Source organism: Chelon labrosus (assembly GCF_963514085.1).
Source record: "Chelon labrosus genome assembly, chromosome: 4".
Classification (NCBI taxonomy): Eukaryota; Metazoa; Chordata; class Actinopteri; order Mugiliformes; family Mugilidae; genus Chelon; species Chelon labrosus.
Genome location: NC_140340.1, coordinates 21695699 through 21722793, shown reverse-complemented (window position 1 = coordinate 21722793; position 27095 = coordinate 21695699). Strand labels below are relative to the sequence as shown.

At 41.6% G+C, this 27095-nt stretch overlaps 1 protein-coding gene across 2 annotated transcripts in view; it reads right to left on the bottom strand.

The window, feature by feature from the left end:
- Nucleotides 1-836: 836 nt before the first annotated feature.
- mtss1 (MTSS I-BAR domain containing 1) overlaps nucleotides 837-27095 on the bottom strand; it is a 62287-nt gene continuing 36028 nt past the window's right edge. Inside the window, exons 4-14 of one of the 2 annotated variants that reach the window (XM_084542466.1) lie at nucleotides 26461-26545; nucleotides 24894-24985; nucleotides 24715-24789; nucleotides 13783-13940; nucleotides 13588-13695; nucleotides 13130-13227; nucleotides 11885-11963; nucleotides 8463-8585; nucleotides 7182-7332; nucleotides 4358-5554; nucleotides 837-2709 (exon numbers count right to left, since the gene is read on the bottom strand). In XM_084542466.1, coding sequence (XP_084398592.1) covers nucleotides 4392-5554; nucleotides 7182-7332; nucleotides 8463-8585; nucleotides 11885-11963; nucleotides 13130-13227; nucleotides 13588-13695; nucleotides 13783-13940; nucleotides 24715-24789; nucleotides 24894-24985; nucleotides 26461-26545 — 2132 coding nt within the window. In that variant the 3' untranslated portion in view covers nucleotides 837-2709; nucleotides 4358-4391. Of the gene's footprint in view, nucleotides 5555-7181; nucleotides 7333-8462; nucleotides 8586-11884; nucleotides 11964-13129; nucleotides 13228-13587; nucleotides 13696-13782; nucleotides 13941-24714; nucleotides 24790-24893; nucleotides 24986-26460; nucleotides 26546-27095 lie in introns of both variants that reach the window. The other variant, XM_084542465.1, reaches the window with a different exon arrangement.

Sequence of the window (27095 nt, the reverse complement as noted above, 5' to 3'; positions counted from 1 at the left end):
TTCAGAAATTCACCAAAAACGGAGAGGAAGAGGCGGAGCATGCGCACAAATCTTGAGCACTGTTTACAAATCGGCTTTAGAAGAAACCAAACTCAAGGAGAAATGATATTTTGCCCTGGTAACCCTAATAGGCTCAATATCTTCTCCGGCAGGAAAACTAGCATGTAGTCCGCCATCTATCTATAAATCAAGAAGCGTCTGTGTGTGTGTGTCTGTCCGTCTGTCTGTCTGTGGCACGCATATCTCGCGAACCGTTGGCCCGATTGATTTGAAACTGGGCAGGTGTCTCGCTACGGGCACGAAGATGTGCATTGCTAAGTTTGACGTTGTTTGGATAAGAAATGTAAAATATATCGGTAAAATAGGTTTTCTCCGCTCTAATATTTCCACTAATCCTCATACACAGCACCTGTAGGCTCCCACTATAGGAATACATACTTCCGACGGGCACTGCACTATGGATTAATTACAGGAATACTAGCGTCCATGTAAACACTTGTTTGGATTTGTTGCCATTAGAGAGGCTGTGTATACTTCCTGGAGACAGATCAGTTTCAGTCTGACTGTGACACCAGCTAAGCTCCATCCCATTTGCACTGAGGGTTACTGAGGGTGTCTGCGTCTCAGCATGTGTTTCTCAGATGGAAAATAACTCACTGAGGCGATCCCAGAGTGACAGCACATGATAACAGAGGGAACAGATTATAAATTACTGCTGCGAGTGGTTTAAACTCACACACGCACGCACGCGCACGCACGCGCACGCACGCACGCACGCACGCACGCACGCACACACACACACACACACACACACACACACACACACACAGGGTTTAGTGTGCTCAGTGTGCTCCCTGGAGAGAGTTTGGTGCTTGGGTGTTCACCCCACCCTGTCCTAAATTACACCCTGAGGACGTTTGAGGATCTGCTGGCTCATCGTATCTGCTCCTCTGAAACTGACTGGATGAGGGTTTTCTGGGTTGTCATATGAACGTTGTGAATTAAGATGGAAAAAAAATGATTCTATGATCAATATTTTCATGGGTGCTCATTACATGAGGGGTGTCAAACTCATTTTAGTTCGGGGAACACATACAGCCCAATTGGATCTCAAGCAGGCCAGACCAGTAGCATACCTACATAATAGTCTATGAATAATAACACTCATTCAGTGTTTCAACCCTTGACCACAACACTCTGTAGCTGACGGGTCAGCAGCAGTGTCCATGACCTCAGAGGTATTTTTTCCTCACTAATGAGAATATCTAGTAAATGAATATTAACTGATCCCAGTAAATGCTTGATGGTAACTGTTGCATCTGCCCAGAGACAATAAACACAGGACTCAATAAAAACACCAAGAACCATTTCTCATCATCAACATCATCATTATTATTATTGATCCCACAGCGAAGAACACAACATGTCAACATTCTGTCGGTTCACGTCTTTCGTTCGTGTATTCCTTCGCTCGCTTCTCGACAGTCAGGCGTCCAATCAGGCTCCAGATCCTCAAACATCAGGAAGTTTCCTCCTTTAAAGCTTTTCTACAAAAATACGACGAGCGAAGGTCGGCGGCGGCGCCGGGCCCGATCACATCGTCGGATCAAGAAATCAACAGAAAAATACGATCAGGATATGCATACATACTTTTTAATATATAGATTTAGATCTCTCCCAGGAATAGAAGCGCTAATATATACATACACAACTGCTGTGGGGCTTATCGGGTCCAGTCAATCAATCATATGAATAAAGAGGAATCAGAGTACAGCTTCTCTGTGTCACGAGCAATAAAAAGACTTCAATCAGCGGCTGAATGGAAAAAAAAAATACACAAAGGTTTCACTGAGAAGAGACCAGGACCAGCTGAACAGAGACTGGACTGCATTTCCCAGCATGCAGCTGATCTCTGATGGGCAGCTTGGCAGCAGGGCCGCAGCCAGGACTTGAGGAATACTCACAGCTCCTAACAAACGTCTTGTGTGTCTGTTTTCCACATTTGATTAATTGATCGTGCTTCATTTTCCTACATGGTTGCAGCTTCAGTTGTTTCATTCTGGTGGAAAATGTTAACTTTTCTTTTACTTGAGTTTTCTTTCTAAAAAGTCACATTTTAAAGCATTTGGTCAAAATGTGAAGCTGAACATTAAAACAGCGAAAACAACATTTTAATAATCGCTGGTAACTTGAGACCAAAAAAAAGCTCATTGCTTCTCTTCTTCTACAAATGTAAACTCAGACATTTTTTAGACCAAACGTTTATTGGATTCATTAAAAGAGTAACTAACGCATTCAATTCAGCCGTAATGAACTCCTCGTGTCATTTAGATTCGTCACAATGTCAAGTTGACCTCAGGCCTCAGTTGAGGGTGCGGCCCTGCTTCTCATCGTCAACTTTAAGAGGAAACAGGCAGCTTGACGTCTTAATAATCTGATCTGCGTTTGATTAACTCGCTCTCATCGATCAGGGGGGACTCGTCAACACAGAGGCTGCGGCGGATAAACTGATTTAAGACTTGGAAAACTCAGCTGAGGGAAAAGCCAACAGCCGCTCGATCAAAGACGTGAGCTAAAATAGAGCCAGCTACTTCAGCCCAAGCAGAGTCTGTCGATAAATAGTTTAATTCAAGGTAAATTAAAGGACTATCTTATCTTAAACAACAAAAATTCCAGCAGAGTCTTTATTAAACACGTCAGCTCCCTCGTCTGTTGAAACAAAAAGACATTTAAGTTTTATTACCCGACCTTTTTAAACTACAAGCATCAGAGACTTTTTACTTTCGAAGTAGATTAAAAAAAAAAAAACATACCACCATGTTGGAGAAAAGAAAAAACAATCACACGTCTACATTCAAAAACTGCTCATGTGTAAAATTAATAAGAAATATGAGATTTTGACATCTGATGGGATATACTGTATATATTACTGGCGAAATATCTGGCTAATAACAGAGTTATCATCGCCTGATGTTCTTCAAATAATCACGCAAAACTTTTATCATCATTGAATGAAATTCATGTAATTATATTTAAGACTTTAAACTTGTCTCCAATATTAAAATTTAACAAATGCTTATCAGATGTGTGTCGTGTGCTGAACTGATCATTTTAAGGTGTAGAAATAAAAATAGATTAGCAACTGCGCTCTGGCAGACAAAGTGTGAAAAGACGACGCTGTATCTAAACGAAACAACACATTTCTCGTCATTTCTAGATGCAACGGTGTTTTTGGACTCTTTTATGTATAGAATGAAAGATAATTAATGTTTAGACTAAACAGGCCTCTGTCAGTCTTCAACATGAGCCTGGCTTCTGAAAAGTTTCAACCACAGGTTTGGATCAAGTCTTCAAACATGGCAGTGAGTCTCCTGTAAATGCGTTAAGGACCTGTGTGTCGACGGCCGCCGTGATAGCGAGTGACAGTTCTGCTCATCATAGCCAGCTATGTTCCCAGCAGAAACCTCATCAAGTCTGCTTCTCCTGAAACGTAAGCGTTGCCTCTTAAAGTTGCCGACAAATTGCTGCCTTCATGTCATCTTTCCTCGTACTAACCAGCTAATTATTTACAGGTAAACCAGACTTCTGCCCACAGTAACAGATTTAGTTTTCAAGAGGCACCATTTGGCATCCCGGAGGCAGAAACTGCCACCGCTCAAAAGTGAGGGAGTCCAAACTGTGACTCATCAGGCTGAAGAAACATCCAGCCTCCTCAGGTGAAGCTCTAATATATTTACAGTCTACAGACCCCGTCAACGTTTTATTCCAGAGGCAGAAGCGGTCGGTTCCTCTTTGAGATGACTGAATCAAACAAACAAATAAACTGGACCAGCGCTGACCCACAGCCGGCAGACTAAAACCTCTACACACCACAGTTCAATCACACTGTGGAGCTACTGGACTTTTCAATAAACCCCCTTGGGAGTCTAGACAAGAAAAAAAAAAAGAAAAAAAAGAAGCAAATCAAACACACCTGGGGGGCCTGATGAGGAGACACTAACAGCTTCCTGTTCCTCCGACAAGGAAGTGAGTGCTAACTAAAACAACTGACAGTTCTACCAGTAAGACTGAGTCACACGAAAACTTTACACACAATCCAAATGCAAACATGAAGCAAAAAAAAGAGGAAAAAAGGCAAAAGATGGTCCCTGCAGCAGCAACGGGAAATGACAATTAAATCTCCAAAATATTTAAAGCACAAATCTAAACGCCTTAAAGGAAGCGGAAGTTTATCAAATAAAACGTGTCGAGTTCCAGCGGATTAATCAGTGTGTTGTGATTTCGCTCTGTGCAGTCTGTGCTGGCGACACTCTGGTGCCACCTTTGGGTGCTGAGCCCAGTAAACATAACAGCTCACCAGCAAGGGAAGCAAAACGACCCGTTGTTCAGCCTCACTTGTGATTGGCTGGTGGAGGCAGGAGAGGGGCGGAGCGATCATTGGTGAGGGTCCTTCTGAGCTTGACTCCTCTGATGAGGGTCAGCATATTTCCGCCTCCACCTCCCTCCTGGGTCAGCTGCTCTGGATTCTGGTCCTGGTTGGCGGGTGGAGGAGCTGGATAGTTAGCAATTTGGCCCAGAACGGAGGGCTCTCCCTGGGCAGCGGAGGCCGGGTGCTGGTGCTGCGGAAAGATCTGTTGGTGCTGCTGGCTGAGTTGCTGTCGGTGCAGGTCTTGCTGCTGATACTGATCCTGTTGGTGCTGTTGGTTGAGCTGCTGTTGGTGCTGTTGGTTGAGCTGCTGTTGATGCTGTTGGTTGAGCTGCTGTTGGTGCTGCTGGTTGAGCTGCTGTCGGTGCAGATCTTGCTGCTGATACTGATCCTGTTGGTGTTGCTGAAGCAGTGGCGGCTGTTGAAACTGTTGCTGCTGCTGCTGAAGCTGCTGCTGCTGCTGCTGCTGCTGCTGCCAGTGCTGCTGCTGCTGCATGTGGAGCTGCTGCAGTTGATTGCGTTGGTGCTGCTGCAGCTGTTGCTGGTACTGTCTCTGTTGTTGCTGTTGTTGTTTGGTATTGCTAGGCTCTGACAGCACGGAGGGTACAGTGGGCATGGGCACAGGGATGGGCATCTGACCTGGAACTAGCTGGTAGTACGGGGAGGAAGAGGGAGGTAGCGCACTGAGACTCTGTGTGGAGGTGCAGAGTTTACTTTGACCTAAACCTCCTACTCCTCCAGCAGGGGGAGCTATGAAAACATTCTCGTCGCTCCCGCCGTTTCCTCCGAAGGCTTTGAGGGGAACCTGCGGGGTGCTGATGGGGATGGGAACCCCTCCGCTGATTGTGCCCCTGCGATACGCCGGCTTGGAGGACGGTTTGCGTCTGATGGTGGCCGTGTGTGACGGCAGCTGGCGGACGGAGCCGCCACTCAGTTCGGACTCCGCCAGCAGGCTGACGGTGGAGGCGGGACGCTTGGCCTGAACAAACTCCCTGTACTGGTATCTGAGATCGGAGTTCCTCGGGATGGTCGAGGACTTGTCAAAGTCCGACTGGCTGTTGCCGTGGGGGAGGTGACGTAGGGAGATGGAGTCGCCGTCTCCGTGGAGAGAGATGGACTCGTAATCAGCTGGAGAGAGAGAGACAAAGAAAATGTTGGCTTGTTGTGATGACAGTTTCAAAGTGTTTGCATCTCCTCATCTGAGGAACAGATGACAGAAGGAGCAGGAACATGTAATTACATCAGTGACTCACTGATGGTGTATGCGAACCAGGGATGCATCATTGTGGAAACTCTTATCTCACAAAAACAGGGAGCATGCAACCCAATTACTTTTAGGCCACAGACACGCACAAATCCATCATAATGTTCAGAATAATGAAGTTAAAAAAAAAACAGATGCACACGTCACTTAATGGATATGACGTAAACAGTATGACATTAAAAAGGGTCAAACACGCACACAGGACGAGGGGCGACATTATAGATAACACAGAGGCCACAGCTGTGCAATTTGTGTCTTACAGCTCGATTACACAAATAAATCAAAGAAACAATTCTGAAAATGTAATATCCTTGGGTTTAAAACAAAACTGATAATCCGAGGCCGTCTCGCAGTGTAATGGTATAACAGGTCATCTCAGCTGACAATGATGTTCATTCTGGGAAGAATCTAATAACAGTAAACACATAGTGTCGTATTAATAGGTCCTTTCTGCAAGCCGAGGTCTGTGATTAACCAAAGATCGTTTGAAGAGGAAAGAAGTGACATTTTTTTTTCTACATAATGGCTTTTCTTCTTCGTGTTATCCATCTTTACTTACAGTCTGTGGGCCTGGGACATTTAAACATAACATTTTAAATAGACTAGAAGTGTTATATAATTCCCTCTAGTTTCACATCTTTCGTGTGTCTTTGCTTTTGTGCAGCTCTTCACTGTCGCCACGCTTTTTTAAATCCAATCATTTTCCGGGCCTGACGGTGCTCTCAAGAGTTGGAGCTTCTGTCATGTTTTGGATCACATGGAGACTAATCTCGTTGCACGGTCTCATGACACCACAGTCGAATTTCTAACGAGAAGGTGCAGAGAATTACATATTTACATATCAATTTAATGCAGGATTGTGGTCTGAATGATTGGCTCTCAAACGCGCCCTCAGTGTGTGTACTTTAAGCTGGCTATTTGTGATTGCATCGCTGAAAACACATGCTAATACCAGGTCTGAACAGGGCCTCAGTCCTTTCCGATTAATTATTCTCAGACTAAAACGATTCGTCATGCTGGATGTGAGGGCATGCAGCTGAACCCTGAAACTACACGGGAGGTAAGCAGACATGAAGGCAGACAGATAAATGGACAGGCAGTCAGAGACCTACCATAGAGGGGAGGATCTCTCTTTACAGCTGGAAGAGAAGGAAGGAAGTTTAACCAAAGAAACACAACAGAGAACCAGAGAGGAGCTAGAGCACCAGAGAAACACTGAAGAAACCAGAACACAATTCAGATGACAGGCAGCTCAACAGATTTAGTAATAGGAAATCTAAATAAAACGGGGGGACACCTGAGGCGGACGGACAGTGAGTGTTTTTGTCGGAGAATCTGCCTCTTTAGTTCATATTTGAGCTGTGTAACCAGGCGATCAAATACATCTCGTATGATGCTAAATGATCGATAAAACGTAATTTGTAAAAGCATAATGAATATTAACGTGAAAGAAAGAGTTGTTGCTTTATGTTTTTGTGTCTTTGTACTCACTGTGTGTGTGGATGGTGTCCTCAGAGCAGGATGGGGTGGTGGTCTGGGTGCTGTAGCCGCTGGAGCAGTGCAGAGAGTCCCGGCTGCTGCTCGGGGCGCCTGAATTCAACGCACCCAATGTCAACGCCAGCTGATCCCGGGCTGAACAAGACTAAGAGAGAGAGAGAGAGAGAGAGAGAGGGAGAGACAGTGGATGATGTTACTATGTGAATGCCCCACACCATTAAGCTTTTATACTTGTGTTGATGTGTCTGCATTGTTATGTAATAACGCCACTAAAAGACTAGTCAGATGTCTTGAGTTTCTCTGCGAACTTCAAACAATTGCAACTGGAACTGAGCGGCTGATGTTGGAGTGAGAGTAAATAAATGTTGTTTTTGCTGAAATCACTGCAACAGAGAAAAGAGAGTCTGAGTAGATGATGTATAGGAGGAAAAAGGAGGGAGAATTTTCTTTGCTTGTCTGCTCACTGAGACACGTGTACAAAGCAGACCAATCACAGCTGTTGCAGTTTGCCTCGGGCTGACTTTCAGCTACATTTCTGGAGAGGTGCAGACGCAGAAACATTATTGCAGCTTGAGATTATAAGTGTGACACTTTCAACTAACTGACTAACTAACAAAGGCCTCTGATGTTGAAGAACACAAAGAGAGTCGGAGGAAGACGAGAAGAGGAGTTCAGATGAGAGGATGTTTGTTCCTCTGCCGCCCTCCAGTGGATCATGTGGACTTCTAATCAGCTGATAGAATCCAGATATATACTCTCTGATAAATTTAATATTGAATTTATCCACTATGCACTTGGCCTGGAGGCCAGCACAACTCCCCCAGACAGTTGGTCTGGAGTGTCTCCGTTGGCAACTGATTATGCTCCAGCAAAGATCTGCCGGGCCAATCAGATCGAGGTGTGGTGATGGATAGAACAGCGACATAGTCATACATGTCATGTGATTTCCTATAAAAATAATCATGAATCCATTTACCTTTCTGTTTTTGCACCGTGTACCGGAAACTTACTGAACACATTTTCCATTCACTGGCGTTTTTATTAATATTCATAATTGTTATTATGACTACTATTATTACATTTCAGAATCTTTTTTTATTCGTATTTCCTCTTTTCCTTATTGTGTGTGAGTAATTTCCTTATACAATCATCAATGAAGCTGTTTTTAGTCCACTTGGAAGTACGTACGTGTTCTTGAGAAGTTGCTCACTGAGACAAACGCGTTTTTGCAGTTTTTAACATTGAATTTCACTCTAATTTCTCGCTGTGCGTTACCTTCCCAGACGCAGACATGGCTCGAGCTCTTTCTCCAGGGTGTACGAAGGCGTTGTGTGGCGGCGCCAAAAGACCGTTCTCCGCCCCTCCGGATGCCAGCTGATTGGTCGAGCCAACTGCGTCCTGTCAGAAATAAAGCAGTCACGAGTCAACCAACGCGCACCGTCGGTGTAAGCAGCAGTATCAATGGCTAAGTAAACACAGTATAATCCTGTTGAGCTGTCATTCATCATCACTTCACAACTTATTTTTCTATGTAGAGCAACCGTGAAAGCAGCTATAAAGAGGCTGAACATACATTTTAAATAAAGGCCTCCAACACACCTTTACAGTGTATCAATAGAGCCTTGAAGGGATAAAAAGAAAGAGCTGACACTAGAAGACAAACAAGGCGTCACCAAAAATATAATGTCAATGAGCTGCATTTAAAGGCTAACGAGGCCTGTTAGGTTTGTCTTCCTTACAGAACTTTAGAAATAAACTCAAGTTCAATTTCAAGCACATAAATAACATTCATTATTACAGAGCCACTAACAAGACACCAGTGACAATTTCTTTCTGAAACAGACGGGGCATCTCTGTAAAGATGCAACAAGGAACTTTACAACAGGATGAAGGCCGCTTAAGGTTTCTAGGAAGGGGCGACGTGATCACGTGTCGTTGGATATAGTAGTCCCTATACAGCAGGGAATCGCATCATATTCTAATTTTTAGCTTCAGACTTATTGAATAAGGTGGTTCGTAGTGAAGAAAACGAAACATTTTATCAGCGAAAGTTTGGATGATTGATTGTTTCAGTCACTTTTTAAGCCAAACACTTTCTGAAGCCCTGTTCAGACCTGTTATTATCCTGTGTCCCAAGTGATCCCATCACAAGTTTCCAGCTTTAAGTAGGTGTGTTCCGGTCTGGTACTATAACACAGTTTTTTTTTGACACTATGTATGCAAATAAAGACCAACGTCATTTTGTGCGTAGCAGAATATTGTAACAGCTGCTGTTTCCGATGGATGTTGTGCGTGCACCCCGACGTGGGGACATGATAGAAATTGTAGAACACAGTGAGCTGTAAAGACCCACACAAAGCTAAGATTATAAGTCGAATGCAGGAAGCGTCCACATACTAATGTCATCATCAAGAAAAATATGCGGTATTAAAGTAAAATAAAGACACCAGTCATTAGTGAGGAAATAAAAGGCTCTCTGAGTTAAGAAATTACTTACAGTGATCTTCACTTTTCTAATAATCATTCGTAACAGGAGACCTATGTTTTTTTCTGAGTGAATGAGGCAAAAGAGGAGGTCTAGGCCAAATGCGTTGTCAATCTTCCATGTACTCCAGTTTTAATTCGAAAAATACTTGTCAACGACTATTTTTAATGCTACGAAGATGAGACGTTGACGAGCCAAAACTAATAACTGATGATAAAAACTATGATGAAATACCCTTTTCTGTTAATGAGACAAGACGGGACTAAAATGTTATTTGAACATTGGACATTCAAAATACATGATCTCTTTGAACGGCTGACTGTGTTCCTGTCATTGGACTGGATAAGGGGTGTATGCTGATTTAACCTCAGGCAGTTGACAGTAGTACTTTTCAAGTTGCTGTTTTGCACTACATAAAGTTATTGCTGACTTTTTACTGACATATATTTAAACAGTCTACAGCAGGGGTCTTCAATGTTTTCCAGGCCAAGGACCCCCAAACTGATGGAGAGATGGAGCGGGGACCCCCTACTTATGTACATGTGTATTTAAAGACATTTAAACTACCTGCGAGCAGAACACTCAGGACGTATGTTAATACCCGGTCTAAACAGGGCCTGATTCCAGCTTCCACAATTTGCAGCTCTTTTCTCTTTTAGATCGATCTGAACTTAATATCACTGAGGTTCCATCAATCAGTACTTTGTAAAACGCCTCTGAAGGGGTTGGGTAGTTTAGAGAATATAGGTCAAAAAAGAAAAGTCAATACGTTTTAATCAAATTTGAAGTATAGGCTAAACATGTACGTACAGACAAGCACAATGTATAAGAAGAGTCAACAACACACTTGGAGATACAAGACATAAACACACTTTAAAAGACGACACCGAAAAAATAAAAAATACCGCTGAGGAAAACACTGACACAGCACCTGTCACTGTACGCATGACACAAATATACACGTTTTATGGAATGGGATCTGGTATTAAGTTTAAAAGGAGAGATTTGGAGTGAAATCCAAAATTTTATGGGATGAAACCAGAGCTGGATCTGAGATGTGAGGTTCGAGCTGAAACATTTAGAGTGGAGGAAATTGGAGACATTACAGGGGGAGGATTCAAAGGTTAAATCTCCAGGTGCGAACTGATGGGAAATAAAAAGGCAAAACAGTTGGAATTAACGTGAAATGGACTCAGATTTAAACTGATGGACGACAAATGGTGAAAACACAGGGCGGAGCTCAGGTTGGGAGGAATGTTAATAGTTGTAGTTTTTTCTCACGGTGGTCAAATCCCTGCGGCTAACGCGGTGGCTCTGAGCGGGATGGCGGCCATAGCCAGCTGCGTAACCGTAACGACCACGGCTGCCCTGACGACCGATGCGAGAGGGGGAGTTCCCTTCGCTGAGGGACCGGCCACTTTCATCACAGCCAATCAGCAGATAGGGGGAGGAGCAGCGCTACACACAGGAGAGGGTTAGAGAGTGTGTGTGTGTTCTTGCACTTCTTGTTATTTTGAGGGTGAAAGGCTTTTATTTTGTAAAAGCTACCAGTTAAAGTGTGGGTGGGGGCAGAGAGTCACAAAAAGCAGCGTTATGGGAATCTGAAGTTTAAGTGACATGTACCTTTAAGATATTAAAATGGTTTACAATCTAGTTGAATTTAAGCTGTAAGCTAGACTGGTGGAGTTTGCTGGAAATCACTAGCATCACTGATGTTCATATATGGCCAAAAGTATATGGACACCGCAAATTAGAGAGATCTGGACTGGGTGAACATGTGACTTCAAAGCTGTGCATTACTCTGCTGCTAGTTCGGGAAAGGTTGTACATTTTGCAGCACAGAGTTGATCTCATTCAGCCAAAAAGTTTTGGATAGACATCTTTGCAGACCAGCCAAGTTCAGCAACAACAAACACGGAAAATGTTTTTGGACGTGGGCCAGTGCACAGGTAATGTATTAAAACAGAAGAGGGAATTCCTCAAAAAGTTGCTATATTGTTGAAAATAAGTTTTTTTTAAATATGTCAGCAAAAAGATTTCCCATCACTGACATAAGAGACTCAAACAGGACATGAGCATGGGACCGGGTGACCACAAACTTTCGGCCATTTAATGTATTATTTTTTATTTTTTTTATTTTTTTTATAAGTTCTATGTTGGTGTGTTTCAGAAGAAAAACCCAATAAAAACAGTCTCTATATGTGTGTATTACCTGGATGTGTACTCCATCCACAGCACAGCTGATGGAGTCCAAAGAGGGAACATGCCTCACTGATCCAGACTGGTAGTTGCTATGAAACATAAACATTAGAGTTGAGAAGTGATCAAATAATAATTAACTTTTCTAAGAAACAAAGAGATGATTGTCTGAAACTATTCAGATGTTTTTTTAGTTAAGGCTGTGAGCAACAAACTCAAACCTTTTATATCATTCAAAGCCCGACAAAGAGTTATTAAATGATACAGTCAAAATGTGTGAATTTATGATTTTAATCTTAAGTAAACTAAAAAGATCCTGAATCTGATCTGACACGTAATGCCACCTTTCAGTACGTTGATACCAAGCTCGATCTGTGACAAAGTGAAATACATAGACCTGTATTAAATCTAATTGTGATCTGGAGATACAGCATTTAAGAGACCCACATCTGACCTGCATTTAATATGAAGTCACAGTCCTTTAAATGTCCACTAGAGGCTCCATAGACCTTCATGTTAAAATGTCCAGCTTCACAGCAGAAATAAACATGTTCACAAAACAGGTTTGGTCTCTTTAGCTAACTTCTTTAGTCATGAAAACTGTACGGGTGAGGATTTTTATAAAACTAAGTTGTTTAAATAATATCAAGGTTTAAACATATGCATAATTAAGGTTGTGGCCGCTTTGAGTGACAGGCGCCCTCACAGGATGCTAGCTGTCTAGGCGTCACCTGCCCACCTCAGTTCCTCTCACTCCACATCTTTGATCTTTTTTGAATTGGCCAGGAGTTAGGTGGAGTTAATCATCGTCAAGAAGGTGACGGCCAAAGGAACCCCACTAAGCTTCAAAACCACTCTTCAGGAAAACTACTGGTGACACAACAGAGGATTTGTCCATCTTTGGAACTGATTGATTTGGTCCTGTTTAAGATTTTGCTTTTATGCTTAGAGCTGTTGGAAAAGCTGTCAGAGAAGCTCAAACTGTCTCAATGTGTTTCTCATCATATTTTTTTTAATATTTTCTTCACCTGCAATAGCCTGCACCTTTTTTTTATTTCTTATATTTGTATGGTCTTACTGTCAGGTTGTCAGTCTGTAAAACACATGTTTCTGTAAAACTGCACACACCTGTCAGCATGTATTTGTTTATTATCATGCGAGCAAAGCAGCCAAATGAAAAGAAAGCTACAGCAGAGTGACCTTATTAGAAATGCTGTTACCAGAAGGATGGTGTGTCCGTGTATGAGCTGTGGGTTACCTGCTGATGCTGCTCTTCCTGGACAGAGTGTTACTGGGTGAAGCCGGAGGTGTCTGATAGGTGTAGTTGAAATCAGAGCCTTTCAGGTCCAGAATTACCTGAGAAAAAAACAAAAACAAACACATAACAACTATTGTAACTTTGCGTTTCTTACATTTTCCTAGAAGACATAAAACTTTAAAAACAGCGCACACATAAACAGTTTGATTTCATAAAAAATCCAGGTTCTGCAGCTTCTAGCAAACATAACTATGGGACTATATTCAGCAGCGGATTAATACACATTTAAATATTAAACAAGACAATGCTTGTGGGGTTGAAGTAAAATAGAGACAGAGAATAGAAATGTAGAATTACACCTGCCTTAACCTTGTTATCCATATTAGTAAAACTCATTGTGGCCTCCTCAAGCTACTAATAAAAATCTTCCAAAATAAAGCAGAAGTAGTTTAGCATACCTGTTCACTGGCTGGTGGGAGTTTGCTGGGCTCAGCTGTCAGGTTGGTCAGATCTTCCAGAATAGTCTGCAGGTGGGTCACCTCACCCAGCATGTTGATCTCATGGTCCTACAAACACGCACAAACGATTAGCACAATTCCAGTCTAAGAGGTTTCAAATGGGTTTGAACACAAACACACACACACAGCACTGACCAGCACAGGCTTCAGCATGCTGACGAAGCTGCAGTAGCGAGCCCTTTCCTCAATCAGCGCTTTGCACACGGCTCGCTTCTCCGTCTCCTCCAGGAAGGCGTAACGCACGTTTACATCCTGCAGCGCGCTGTCCAGCTGTCCTCGAGCTTCGTCCTTCCCTGAAATAAAACACACAGGAGAAATTGATGTCAGGAAACTTGGGTCAGGCTGGAGGGAATAGAGACTAGTTAGGAAGGAACATCATGTTTATTACTTTAATCATCAGTTCTGTCGCTGCCTTCACATGAGAAGTTCACATAAACACCCCCTCTAGTATTCAAGAGCTCGTTAGTGGCAATTTTCACAAGTTCTTAAGTACTGACTGTAGTTAGTAAATACTTAATGTTGGAGGTGGATGGTTAGTTAATACACTGTGATTTAGTCAATTACAGGTTTTCTTTTATTATATGTCTGAGGAAAATGCTGATACTACCAACAGCCTCATCCTCTCTTTTAAAGTCTTTTTGTAAAGTCGACTGTTATGTGATGAAAGTCAAGTTGACACCGACTAGTCACTAATAAAAACACAATAGAAAGTAATGCTTTGCAACAATGAAATCTGTACTCTTGACCTGAATACATATGCTGAGAACAGACTGCTCATGTGCTACATACTGTGCCCTGCAGATATGTATAGCCTGTATAAAAACAGGCTGCAACTCAGCACCACCATAAGCATTTAATAGTACTCCACAGCGTGTTTTAAGATGGGATAGTGTAGCCAGGTTAAAAAAAATGCAGTATTTCTCTGAATCCTTCTTTGTGTTCTGCAGCTAAAGGTCTAATAAGTTTGACAATGAAATTCACCAGGAAATTGCTGATTCGCAGCCTCCTTCTCTCTGTTACCACAGCGCATTTGGTGAAGTCGTTAATTGATTGCTGTCAAGAGGATTTGGACCGTTCCTCTGCTAGACAACACAAACTGGTAGTTCAGTCAGAAGCATCTCCAACTTCCTCATGCTTGCTGATACTAAAGACGTCCATAACTTTATCGTAAAGTTGACCATTAGACAACAAACTAATTAGTCAAGAAATACAATAATTTACAAATGATATCCTTCAAATAGAGCTTAATTAATTATTTCAGGTAAACATTATTCTGTCACTTCAAAACAGCAGCAAAAATCTGCAGCCTCAGATGTATGAGACTATGAGTAGGGCTAGATTCAAACAAAAAAAAGTAAAAGGATTTTCCGACTCAAACTGGTCTTCATTTGACAGATCCAATGTTGATACATAAAATCCTTGAACTGATGTTTAAATACAAGACATTTCCTGCCTCCCCTCTTTGAAAGTCTTGCCGCAATCTTGTCCAGGTGGATTCAAAACATGACAGAAGACATTACAATAAATAAGAAACAATTATTTCATACTCATTTCAGTACAATCAGAAATGTAATCGGTCCTAACCAGGAACTACCAGCAGGGGTCAGCACAACACTAAACAGTTGATGTAAACACAGGCCACACACTGCTGAGTGTCAGCTGCTTGTCTCACATGTGCTTCCTGACCTGTCCATGAGTAAACCACAGTAATTGAAAAGTAAAAAAAACACTTACTTAATAATTTATTGATTTCAATAGTTGCTGTGATATTTCAGTCTGAACCACAGTTTTGGCCCAAACTGCTGCTGAAATGAACTTGAATAGACGTGTATAAAAGATAATCAGCTTTAGGACTTAAAGCTAAATTTCAAACTATGTGGGGAGACACTGACAAAAAGTGAGCTGTAGTAGCAGTACACTGAACTGGCTTCATAGCTGCAGGTAAGAAAAGACAGACAGAGCTCTGACCTGCAGACCACCCAGCTGTGGAAAACAACAATCACCGAGTGTAAAAATAAGTCCAGGCCGGGAGAAGGGAGAACAGACCTCTGCTAACACAAAGCAGTTTAGGTACAAACTGCAAAGCTGCAGCTCCCACAGTGGTTTGATTTTCAGGGTTGTCAAGTTATGTGCAACTCTCTTTGATGCTACTGTTATTTTACTACATCTCACTAGGACACTACTACAATATATGTAAATTAGTTCAGATTACCTTCCTCTGAACAAGCTCCAACATCAAATAATAAAACACATGAGGCACCTTTCATAGTAATGACTATGTTTTACTACTTCACAGTTTCTGGCTTTCACAGGAGTATTCGGATGCAGGACTTCTACTTTCCAGAGTTTTTATACACCGATCAGACATGACATTATGATCACCTGCCTAATATCAGTTTGGGATCTGAATTTGGAGGTCAGGTCAACACCTTCTGCTGTTTCTCATGTTTTTTGAGTTGTGTCTGGTCTGGTCTGGTCTAGGTGGGTGCTACATATCTAAATAACATCCACACGAATGCCAGGTCCAAAAGTTTCCCAGCAGAACATTGTATTGTCACATGATAGTCAATGTTATTAACTTCTCCTGTCAGTTTCCCACTTACATTGATTGTTTTAGAACAATCTAATGTTTGAAATCAATGCTCAGGACCACCAGGAAAATCTCCAGAACTGATCTCTGGGCTTATCTGTTCGCTGGATTTTTGCTGCATCATTCTCTTTGAAACGCTGAGACGCTTTTTTTAGCAAACCTGGTGCAAACAGAAACCAACTTTAATACAGAGAAAAAGGCAAAAAAACAAAGACGTGGACAGTAAATCCTGTGAGAAACAGTTTCCACTGCCAATGCACACACACTCACACTGCAGACTTTGTGCCATGAAGTTGAACCTAAACACAGCCTGTTCACTCAGGTGTGTGTGAGAGCGCAGAGAAGACAGTGGGTAGTTTCCACACTGCAAACACAAGCTCAGTGTCGGCAAGCTGTTAGTTTGACGTCTGGCCTCTGTGGAAACACACAGACAGGCTGCGTGTTGTTGGACTCTGGGTTGCCACCCACAAAAACCTGAACTCAGGAGCTGTCCATCCTGCACAGAGTCAACTCATTCACTCCGTTAGAGGTGACGCCAAGTTCAGACGAAGCTAATTCTTACCAGCTGGGAAATGTACTGTACATCTCATGTTAAGAACGTTTAACATTATTTGTATGGAAGTTAGTTAAGCAAACAAACAAAATCACTTCAAAGTTCATTCATTAATTTAGTGAAGGCAGGGACTATTAACCTGACAAGTTATGACAATTGCTGTGTCCATCATCTGTCAGTGACTATATTCCTTGCAGCGACGGGTTACTCCCAGCGCAACAGCGTGGCTCATTGCCCTTTTATTTTTGGACAACAATGGAGCTCTATGGCACGGAAGAATTAGCTAAATCAGGGTTTGGTCGCATTGTTGTTTTGGGCTTTCCCACGAGATTTGCTGACAAATCCAATTGCAGGCCTTGACCTTTAAGACTTACTTCATACCTAATCTGCCCTGAGTTCTATTCACAAGGTACAAATGTGTTCATTATGCACATGAATAAATGTATTATTGCTAAAAGAAATAACTGAAGCGCTCCACTAAGATTCAGACGAAACTTTTAGTGTGTGATACTGTTTCAGAGGTGATCCGACACAAATACAGATCTGGGAACTGATACAGACTTCCTGGAAGTTAAACTGACCACAACCTATACGATGAAGTGCCGTACACACAATGAAGTGTACGACAACCTGACTGAAATCATTCTGATCAGAGATTCCAACTGTTTATATGGAGGCTAAACACAATGATCTGATAAGGTCCATGTAGTTACAATCCGCAACACATCATCCACAACAGAACCTTTTTGACAATCATTAAAGTGGAGCTCACTGTGGAGTGACAAATATGACTGAAATAGTTTTTCCTTTTTTTGCCCCAACTTTATTAACAACACTGTATTGATTCAATAGAAAGAGATGACCTAGATGTTTCCATGATTTGACCGGTGCAGTCCACATGGATGTTTCTGTCCCTAACTGGACAGTTGTCATGTCAGCTGAATGGATTTACTCAAAAACCTGAAACGATCAGATCAAGTGTTTACAAGATTATTAGAAGCTAATATATTCCCCGTGAGAGGATTATCAAAGGTTTACGCCTGACCAGTCCAGTCTGTTTTGACAGAGGTGGTTGCATGAAGCAGTTTTATTCTGATTATTGGAGTAATACTTACTTATGTCATGTTAAATATCTTAAATATGACCCCTTCAGAAAGAGAAAAGAGAACACCAAGCACCAAAGGTTTCAGTCAGTGATTAGACACTGGGAACCACGCAGAGATGCAACTCATCTCTTAACCCTCTCTCCCAGAGTTTGGCTCTTGTAGTTTTCTAATGTGTGTCAGTAACAGATGCCAGTAAACAGGCTGGAATGACATCTGCTGCCTGTTAAATAATGTTTCTAATAGACGACGACTAATATCTATCAAAGTCTTATTCATCCAGCAGTCTAGCCCATCTGTGTCACACACTGATGATGTCATCAACATCAGACTGGTGTTTCATTTCAGGCAAGAAATCTCCAATGTTTTTTGCAGAGCCCTCGGAGTCAGGTCTAGACACGAAGCAGCTGCATGCAAATCCACCTGGATATTCAAAAGAGGACATTTCACCTTCTTTGACTTCCCTAATCGTCACCCTACTCCTATTTCCCTTTTTCATCTCACCTTCCTTCAAACCTTCTCCAAACTGTAGCTCTTTCGAACCCCTTTCCTTCAACATCTCTGTCCTTTTTCTTCTCTCCCTTTTCCAAACCACCAAGTTTGACTGATCAGCTTCTCCTTGTCCTCCTCGTTCACTCTTTCCCTCAATAATGTCCTCTTCGTCTGTCTGTTTCATTCATCTCTCTCTCCAATTGAGAGCCAGTCCATCATCAGTTCATTCATCTTTTGCTCCTATCAACTATGACCTCATCTTCTTTCATTTCCTTTCTCACAGGAGGATTTTTATTTTTTTTGCCTCTATAATTTAATACAATTTCTTTTCTCTTTCTTTTTGCCATAAACCTCTGGGCTCCTCCATTCATACTGCACCATACTCATTCTTTTCAAGTGCGGTTGAGTCATGGAGCAAGTATGACGCCAACTAATCTTTCTAACTCTGGTCGTCATATCTATAAAACCACAAAGACAAACAAACAGTCTTTGATCCTTCGTTCTTCTTCATTTCATCCAATCATGATCCATCTTCCCTTTCTCATCTCTACCCTTCTTCAACGTATTGTGCTCCAGTTAAAGCACTGCACAGGCCTAAAACTCAGACCCAGCTAAACCCGAGCTAAATCCGAGCTAGTGCTGCCGAGCCCTTACGAACCCAGAGCTACATTATGTCTCAAAGGAAAAAAATATAACTTCAAATATCTGTCGCATCAAAACAAATGAGCATGCACCAGTTTTCTTGCTTTCACACATCAGAATTATTGCAGCCTCTGCAGTTTACCAGATAATCTAAAGAATATCTTGAACTATAAATCCTTTTTTTGAGTTAGGGTTGCAGTCTGAAGGGTTCAAAAGTTGTGCATTTTTTTCCCAAATGAAATCAAATCTCAACAACCATACCGCTTCTACATGCGCTGCCAAGACGGATAGTCGTGTTAAAGTGCTACAAAAACACATGGCAAACCTAGTGTGTGCATTTTCCGTCCACACAGAAGAAAGGAAAAACCTTGCATCTTAATGTCTGGCTTTGTTTCCGCAACTCTCCTCCCATCTCTCTTTCTAAGTAGTTGGAGATTCCCTGTCCTGAAGTGGTTAAACACCACATAATGACAGAGTTAAAGCACACACACACACGCACGCGCACACACATACACACACCCACAGGCAGAATCATATGGGATGGTTAGTGACACAACAGATGTTAAGTGTTATGAGGTTTTCCCGTCATTTACTATATTATAAAGGAGAATAAAGTGATCTGAGCGATCTGAGAAAAGAGCAAAAGAGAGAAAAAGACTGTTATGGATTTAACTACAGAAACAAATAAAGATCTGCAGAGAGAAGGGTACAGTAGTAGCGATACGGCAATATCAATGTTTGGACAATGGGCGGGAGTCTTTAAATGCAAGCAATTCACAAACATTTTTAGGCTAAAAATAACTGGATTTTTCTTAAGACTGTTTTTTTTTTTTTTTTTTTTTTTTACTACTACCACCAAAAGCTACAGCAGTTAGTCCGTCTGTCTGTCCTTACTTATTATATAGTGTCTACACACACAGAGCACACAGTGCAGAAGGGATAATTACAACGTGAAGCCCTGATGGGTGAGTGTACAGAAACGGTTTTGGTACACTGTGCAGGGGGAAAAAAAACTGTGTTCTTGTGTGTGTGAGTGCATGTCCTCTGTCATTACGTGGTGACAACATGAGGAGCCGTGGCTCCGTCTCCATCTTTGAATTTCTTGTGCTTACTTGTTTGCGTATCGTTTCTCTAAGAGAGTGTATGTAATTGTTTTTTTGTTCCTACACATCTACGAGTGTGAACAGAACTACAAGCGCTGCAAGCACTAGTTGATAGCTAAGACCTGGTTCGTCCGTCCCTAATTACCGTAGCTTGCCTGCACAATGACGCATCATTTCTATTGTTTCAGGTGTGCTCACTTTCAGTTTGATCTCCAGATAAAGTGGTTTGGACAATTAGGTTGGCAGTCACAGTATATTTCTTTAATGTAGTTTTATCTTTTACACATACTAGAGAGAGGTATCATAAGCAAAGATGGCATTGAGTAGAAGACGTATAGACTGTCTAAAACTGATTCAGTTTGTGGTCACGATGGTTGATTAAACTGAGGAAGAAATGTGAGTATAAGAAATGATGCAGAAAGAGGAAAGAAATGGAGGATAGGGAATGAAAAGTTTCACGTAGCAGAAAACATGTTCAGAGATGTTAAACCCACATCAGACATCACCCTGTTTACCCTGGGCGGGTCTAGCAATGAGACTTGTGATGTGTGCAAAAACTATTTCTGTGTCAAATGTGCATTTGCGTATTGGATCTGTCGAGAGAGCAAGAGAGGACAGAGAAGGTATTTGTATAAAGGCCTCGAGGTTTTCCTTTCAGTCTTTAGTGTTTCTATGTGTTTATGCATGAAGGAATGTGTGTTTGTGCACTTGTTAGGGGCGTTTCCGTTCCGTTTCTACCGTGTAAGGTAGTCAGCAGTCTTTTATGTTGAGCTGTCGAGCTCTCGGCCTCTGCTTATGGGATGCCTCGGCCAGGTGCAACCATGGCAACTGCAGGGCGTATTCGTTTGATAGCAGGGAAGGGTGTGGCCCAGGTGTCTGCCTCGCAGTATGTGTGGGTTTCTGTGGCAACGGCCCAACTGACAAGCCTGGGAGCCAGTTTCAGCCTTGCGATACGTATTCAGTTTAAGCAGTATTTATTTAGTAACAAGACCCAGAGAGCTTTGATCCACACGGTGATTATACAGTTCATATCACATTCAGTCATGTCCACTGTTTTTACCTTGCATTTACCAACATACAAAAAAAGACAGCTACTTTGACTGATGACTTCAACATGACAATCTACTGGATACAGTTCAAATGACGCAGAGTAATCAAGAGTAGTCCTGAATTAAAAGCACAGGTCCAAAGTCCCAAATATGAACCAAAGCAATGAGCAACAACTCCCAGTCAAGACACAAAAGTCTGTTCTCCACACAGGTAAGCCTTGGTCAGGACCAACAAGTAACAATTCAAGTCTACGTACGAAGCTGTGAGTATTAAGTCATGAACAGAGCACCCCAGTGTCGGTTCATGAGTTTCATCGGTCATATTGACAAACCTAGATTCAGTATCAGGACTCACAGTACAGACACTACTCTAACAGTATGAAATGAGTGTTAAATGCTAAGAGCTTCGATCCACATATTAATTGGGGGCCAAGTTCTTCATCTTGTGCACTGCAGCCCAACTAGAAACAAAAGTGGCCTGCTTTGACAAAATAACCTCTGACTTCCATGTGACAATCTTCTGGATACACCCCAGTCCCAAATATGAACCACTCGTTACAAAGCATTGAGCAACAACTTCCAAGTCAGCACCAACACGCACCATTTAAGTGTGTGTATAAAGTCATAAAAAAGGTTCCCATGGGTGTCCACCTGGCAGTATGTCTGGGTTTTTATAGCATAAGTTCCAACTGAGAAAACTAGATTACGCACCAAGCCTCACAGCACAGAAGCTGCTGCATATACATTTAGGAATGAGTCTTAACAGCTTCAATCCTCATGTAAATTATACAGTTCCAAGGAGCCCTTCATCTTGTGCGCTGCAGTACATTGTATCCCATCTAGAAGCAAAAAAAGTGACCTACTTTGGCAAAATGCAGTAAATCTCAAATATGAACCAATGAGTAGAAAATAATGGGAAACAAGGCTAAGGTAAGACCCCAAATACCAACAAACCAACAAAGACTAACTCAAGAATAACAAGTCCCTGGTCAAGCCCGAGTCTGAACGTTTAAGTAACAAAACAGGGGGTTCTGGTGTCCACCTGACAGTATGTGTTTCTATAAGGGGTGTCCAAATCAAGTTTCTTTGCCCCTCAGTCTGACACCGATCAACTAATAGTTAGTATCAGTTAGTATCAGTCTACCAGAGTCCCAATCTGATCTTAAATAAACAACCTCTGACGTCCAAACTAATATGTGTCCCCCCCTGGAGATTCATAAAGGCTTTTCTTATTTTACTTATTCTCCTAGATCACATGTACCCCGTGTGACTGCATTAAGTCTAATGTCAGTGTTCATGTAGAGAGGAGAGGGTAGCTCGTACCTTGGTTCCAGAAAATCTGTGTTCTGTTTGAAAGAAATACGCTGGTCTAACTGCATAATCCTCACTGTAATATTCTTGGTTTGATGCTGTCTCAAGGAAGCTTTTCTCTTCTATTAAATGCAACATTCTGTGTTTCTTGAAGTTGTTTTGGTGCACTCTTTGCCTGGGCGTATTTCGTTTTTTTTGTTTGTTTGTTTTTTCTGTCGCAAATTAAGTTGGTAGGATTGAATGACAATCTTCTACCACCTCGCCTCCAACTTGCCGCCTCACCGACTTAATTTTCTAGAGTTAAGTACTTCCACAAAGCAGACATGTTTAGCTTGTGGCAGACCAAAAATAAACAACTACAAAAGATCAGGGTTGACTGCCGCCCGGTGCCAATCCGATTCAATCATTTTAAAAATGTCTGGATAGACCACTCGGGACATCCATAGTTTCTGTGGTTGTGGTCCAATTGAGAAACCTAGAGTCCATAACAGGACTCATAGTAAAAAAGGTTTCTCTAATAATATGGAGTCCTGGGCAGACCGCTTCAATCCACATGTAAATTGGAAAATCCATTAAGAGCCAAGTCCTCCATCTTGTGTGCTGCAGTACATTCTTGCCTAATGACACAAATTTTGACAAAATAACTCCTGACTTCCACATGACATTCTTCGGGAAACAGTTCAAGTAATACAGAGTCATCGAGAACTGTCCTAAATTACAGCCAACAAGTCCCAAATATGAACAAATGAGAGCAAATGATAAAGCAACAACTCCCAGGTCAAGACCAAAAAGTTCCTACAAAAAAGAGAAAATAGTCACAAATGTGATTGGTTACTGGGGCACTGATTCAGAGTATAACTTTTTTTTGCCATCTGCAGGTTCTTGTGGAAGGTATCAAGTCATACCACGTCAAAAAAGTCACAAGTCAAATGTAGTGAAGCCGAAACCAGAGAACATTTGGTGTACAAAGTCAAAATACTGTCAATAGTCTTTATAGTCTGCACTACACCTGGTCTCCAATTTTTTCCCACACTACGTTCCCTGCTCACGTGGTTTCATTTCACTCCTCTGCAAGACGTTTCAGTCCTGACCAACTTAAAACTCTCTAGTATTTTCTAAGTTAAATACATCCCTGTTACTTCTTGGTTCCTGGCTCTTTGGTTGGAAACCACTGGTACAGAGTATGATCTAATTTGTGATCTCATGCCATTGTTTGATTCCCTTTTAGGAAAAACCTGTCACCACTCTGGAAAAACATCATGTTACTCATTTTTGGTGTATTTATATTATTCTATCTGTGCACTCAACAAGTCCTTTAGAGGAGCTGAAATGTACAATTTAGGGAAACAAAAGAAAAAATAATATTTTTCACCTGAACAAATAAAAAATTTAAACTGACAAGATTCACTCACAGGTTGATCTGTTAAATGTCAAACCCTAGCAGAAAGAAACCTGTCTAATGACAAAGTTACATACGCATAGATGTGGTGGATATCTTGGCAAAAAAATATCTTTCAGGAGGATTATTATCTTCCCTCAAGGCATGAGCTGACTGACAGTAGGCAAGGCATAACATAATGCAGCAGAGATCTGAAAACACTTGAGCACAATGAGGGCAGGATCAAACAGACTCTGACTGTTGACTGTGGAGGATTATGTCACTCAGTGGATGAAGGTTTTCACATTCAGCCGGTGGCTACTTCTTCACCTCAAGTAAACAAACTTTCGTATCTGTCTTGTCGATATCTTGAAACAGTGTTCAACTTAACATTAGCAGATTTTAAGCAACCTTTATGGTCTGTCATTCAGCATTATTGTTTATCAGTTGGTTTGATGGGTTAACCATTAAGGACAAGGCAAAACTGATTACTTTCTTCAATATCTGTTCAAAGATCACTGGAGTCATACAAAGATGAATACTACCAACAATACTCCAAATGTTTTATTCTGCCGCTGTCAGATTACCAAAAGTGAATGACATCAGTCATTTTAAAGAAAGTAAACAGTTATTGTCACTATTCTTATTTGTTTCACCTTCTTATCTCATTAGTTTTTATCTTGCTGACCTTTAGCAGCCTCTGTATGTTTGTCTGTGACCTGATGATGTTGATATGTTACTTATGGTGAACGGGGTAAAAGGCAGTGTTTTTTTGACAGATTAAACAATTTTGCTGCCAGTTTTGTATTTATGTTTTTATCTCAAGGTGATGATGATTCTCCTTACCTTTCTTAACCTTCTTCTGCAGTTTGATGGTGTCTGACGATTTCTTCTTGATGTCTGCTCTGGCCTTCTTGTACTCTGAATGACGAAAAAAATAAATAAAAAAGCCAGGCGTGAGGGAGTGTTTGCGTCTGTTGAGGTACTGTGTTAATGTGCATGTGTGTATTGGCATGCTGGAATACCTTTGGCGTGGTCTTTGTCCAGCTGACTGGCCATTTTCTTCCACTCCTCCATTTTCAACTCTAAGGGAGTGATGAGACTTTCTGACAGCGCTCTGAGAGAAGAAGAAAAAAACATTTAATGGGTCAATTTGTTTTACTGCCTTTTCTGAAATGATCACAATAGACTAAACATGATCAATGTTTCTGTGAGCACGGGATTTGAACCGGCAGGCAACAATAATGCTGTGCTGAATCTAAGCTGACATCTCATAATCAAACAGCTTCAAAATGTTGAAACTCTGATTGAAAGCTTGAAGTCGAATAAAAAGAGTTTTGCAAGTTTGAAAATAATTTTCCAGATCACATTTTACAAGGTTGCAAACCTGGAAAACAAGCAAATACTCGAGGGACGAATTTGATACGTTGGAGAAAACACTGTGAAAAGAGTGCTGCAGCTGTGGAGAAGGATAGCTCACGGATAGTTTGTGCAGATTTTCATGTTTTTTTCAGGGTTACTAAACATTTTGGAAGCCAGGACTATTAAAATATCACAAGACATTCATCCCATATTCATTTAAAAACAATGATTATTCAACTTATTATTTTAGCACTGATCACTAATAACAATTCCTTAGCTATTGATAAGATCAAAACATGTGTTCTTTAAACTCGAGTGGTATTTTTGTAGAATTAGTCATCAGCAATGCTTGCATCTGATGCTTTTACACACTACTGTTATGTTCGTTCAGTTCAAAATACAACAACATAAGACTTATAAACAACATGCATGCACTAAAAGCATGTCATAAGTCCCCGGTTCATCCGTTTTTTCATAATTATTTATTTAAACGTGAAGAGGGAAGAACTTTAGTGGACACTTTTGTTTCCAGTCCAAAACACTGGCTCAGACAATTGGAGAGATAACATTTCTCTGTGTATTCTTTCTTATAAAACTCTGTGGTGCTGCTGTCTCCGCTGTGAAGCCGTTGAATTAACCTAACCAGCATGTCTTTGGACGTTGGGGAGGAAGCCGGAGCACCCAGAGAGAACCCACGCAGACACAGGGAGAACATGCACACTCCACACAGAAAGGCCCCAGTGGATTTGAACCCAGACACACATTTACAGTCTAATACACACGACCTGTCATAACAACAACCTTTATATAACTCCTATTCGTCAGTTTTTGTTTGTAGAAATCGTGTACATATTATGATGTTTACTAGTGTTTTACTGGATGACTTTATCCTTTCCATTTCCATACATGGCAGAATATAAAGAGGCAGCTGGGTGTTTACATCGTGTGTCTGCATGTGTGAGACGGAGAGAATGTGTGATTCGCTGACTGACAGCTTCTCTAATGACAGCCGACAGTAATGACAGGGAAGCGACTGCGATGTTGCGGCAGTGACAGTGATGACGAGTGAAATCACGACAACGTGTAACTCTACACACCCCCTGGCCGTCTTGTGTGTGTGACTATATGTGCCAGTTGAGAATAATTAAGTGTCTCGTTCCCAGACTGACAGATAAAACACACCTTCACCTGTCTCGTCTTTTACTGTGTGTGACTGTGTATGCGTCTTACGTGGTGAAGAGCTTGAGCTTGGACTCGATGCTGCGGTGTCTCATGCACATCCTGGTCAGTGCCGAGCCGATCTCCTTGGTGGCACCTGCAACAATCAGAACAGAATTTGACTTTTGACTTTTTTGATGGGTGAGAATAAATGTCATTTGAGAATAAAGCTCAGTTTGGAGAGCTCAAACGTCAAAATAAAAAGCCAGCTGACGATTTTAACAGTAGAAACAGACACATAGAACCTTAGTTTCAGTATTTGCCTATAGTTTATGGTGAATCAAGCATTTATATGACATTGCACCTGTGTGTTATAAGAGCAACTGTTTCACTCTGTAGAGCAACACATCAACTTTGCCTACAATAATTCAGTGTCGGAAAAATAGCCTGGATCTCCTAAGAACTGGTTATTCTCTGCACTGTGTTGTACCAACACATTTTCCTATTATTTTGACATTGTAGTCATAGTCTGAACATTAGAACAATTATAAAGGAGGATTTAGAGCAGGACTGGTATAGCAGAATGGATTAGTTTTCACAAGCGTACCCAATGAACTGGCAACTGGGTGCAGTTCTTGGTTGTAGCTATGGTCTGGACAACAGGAGCAGAACTGAAACCTTGCTTTAAAACAACTGTGTGTGTGTGT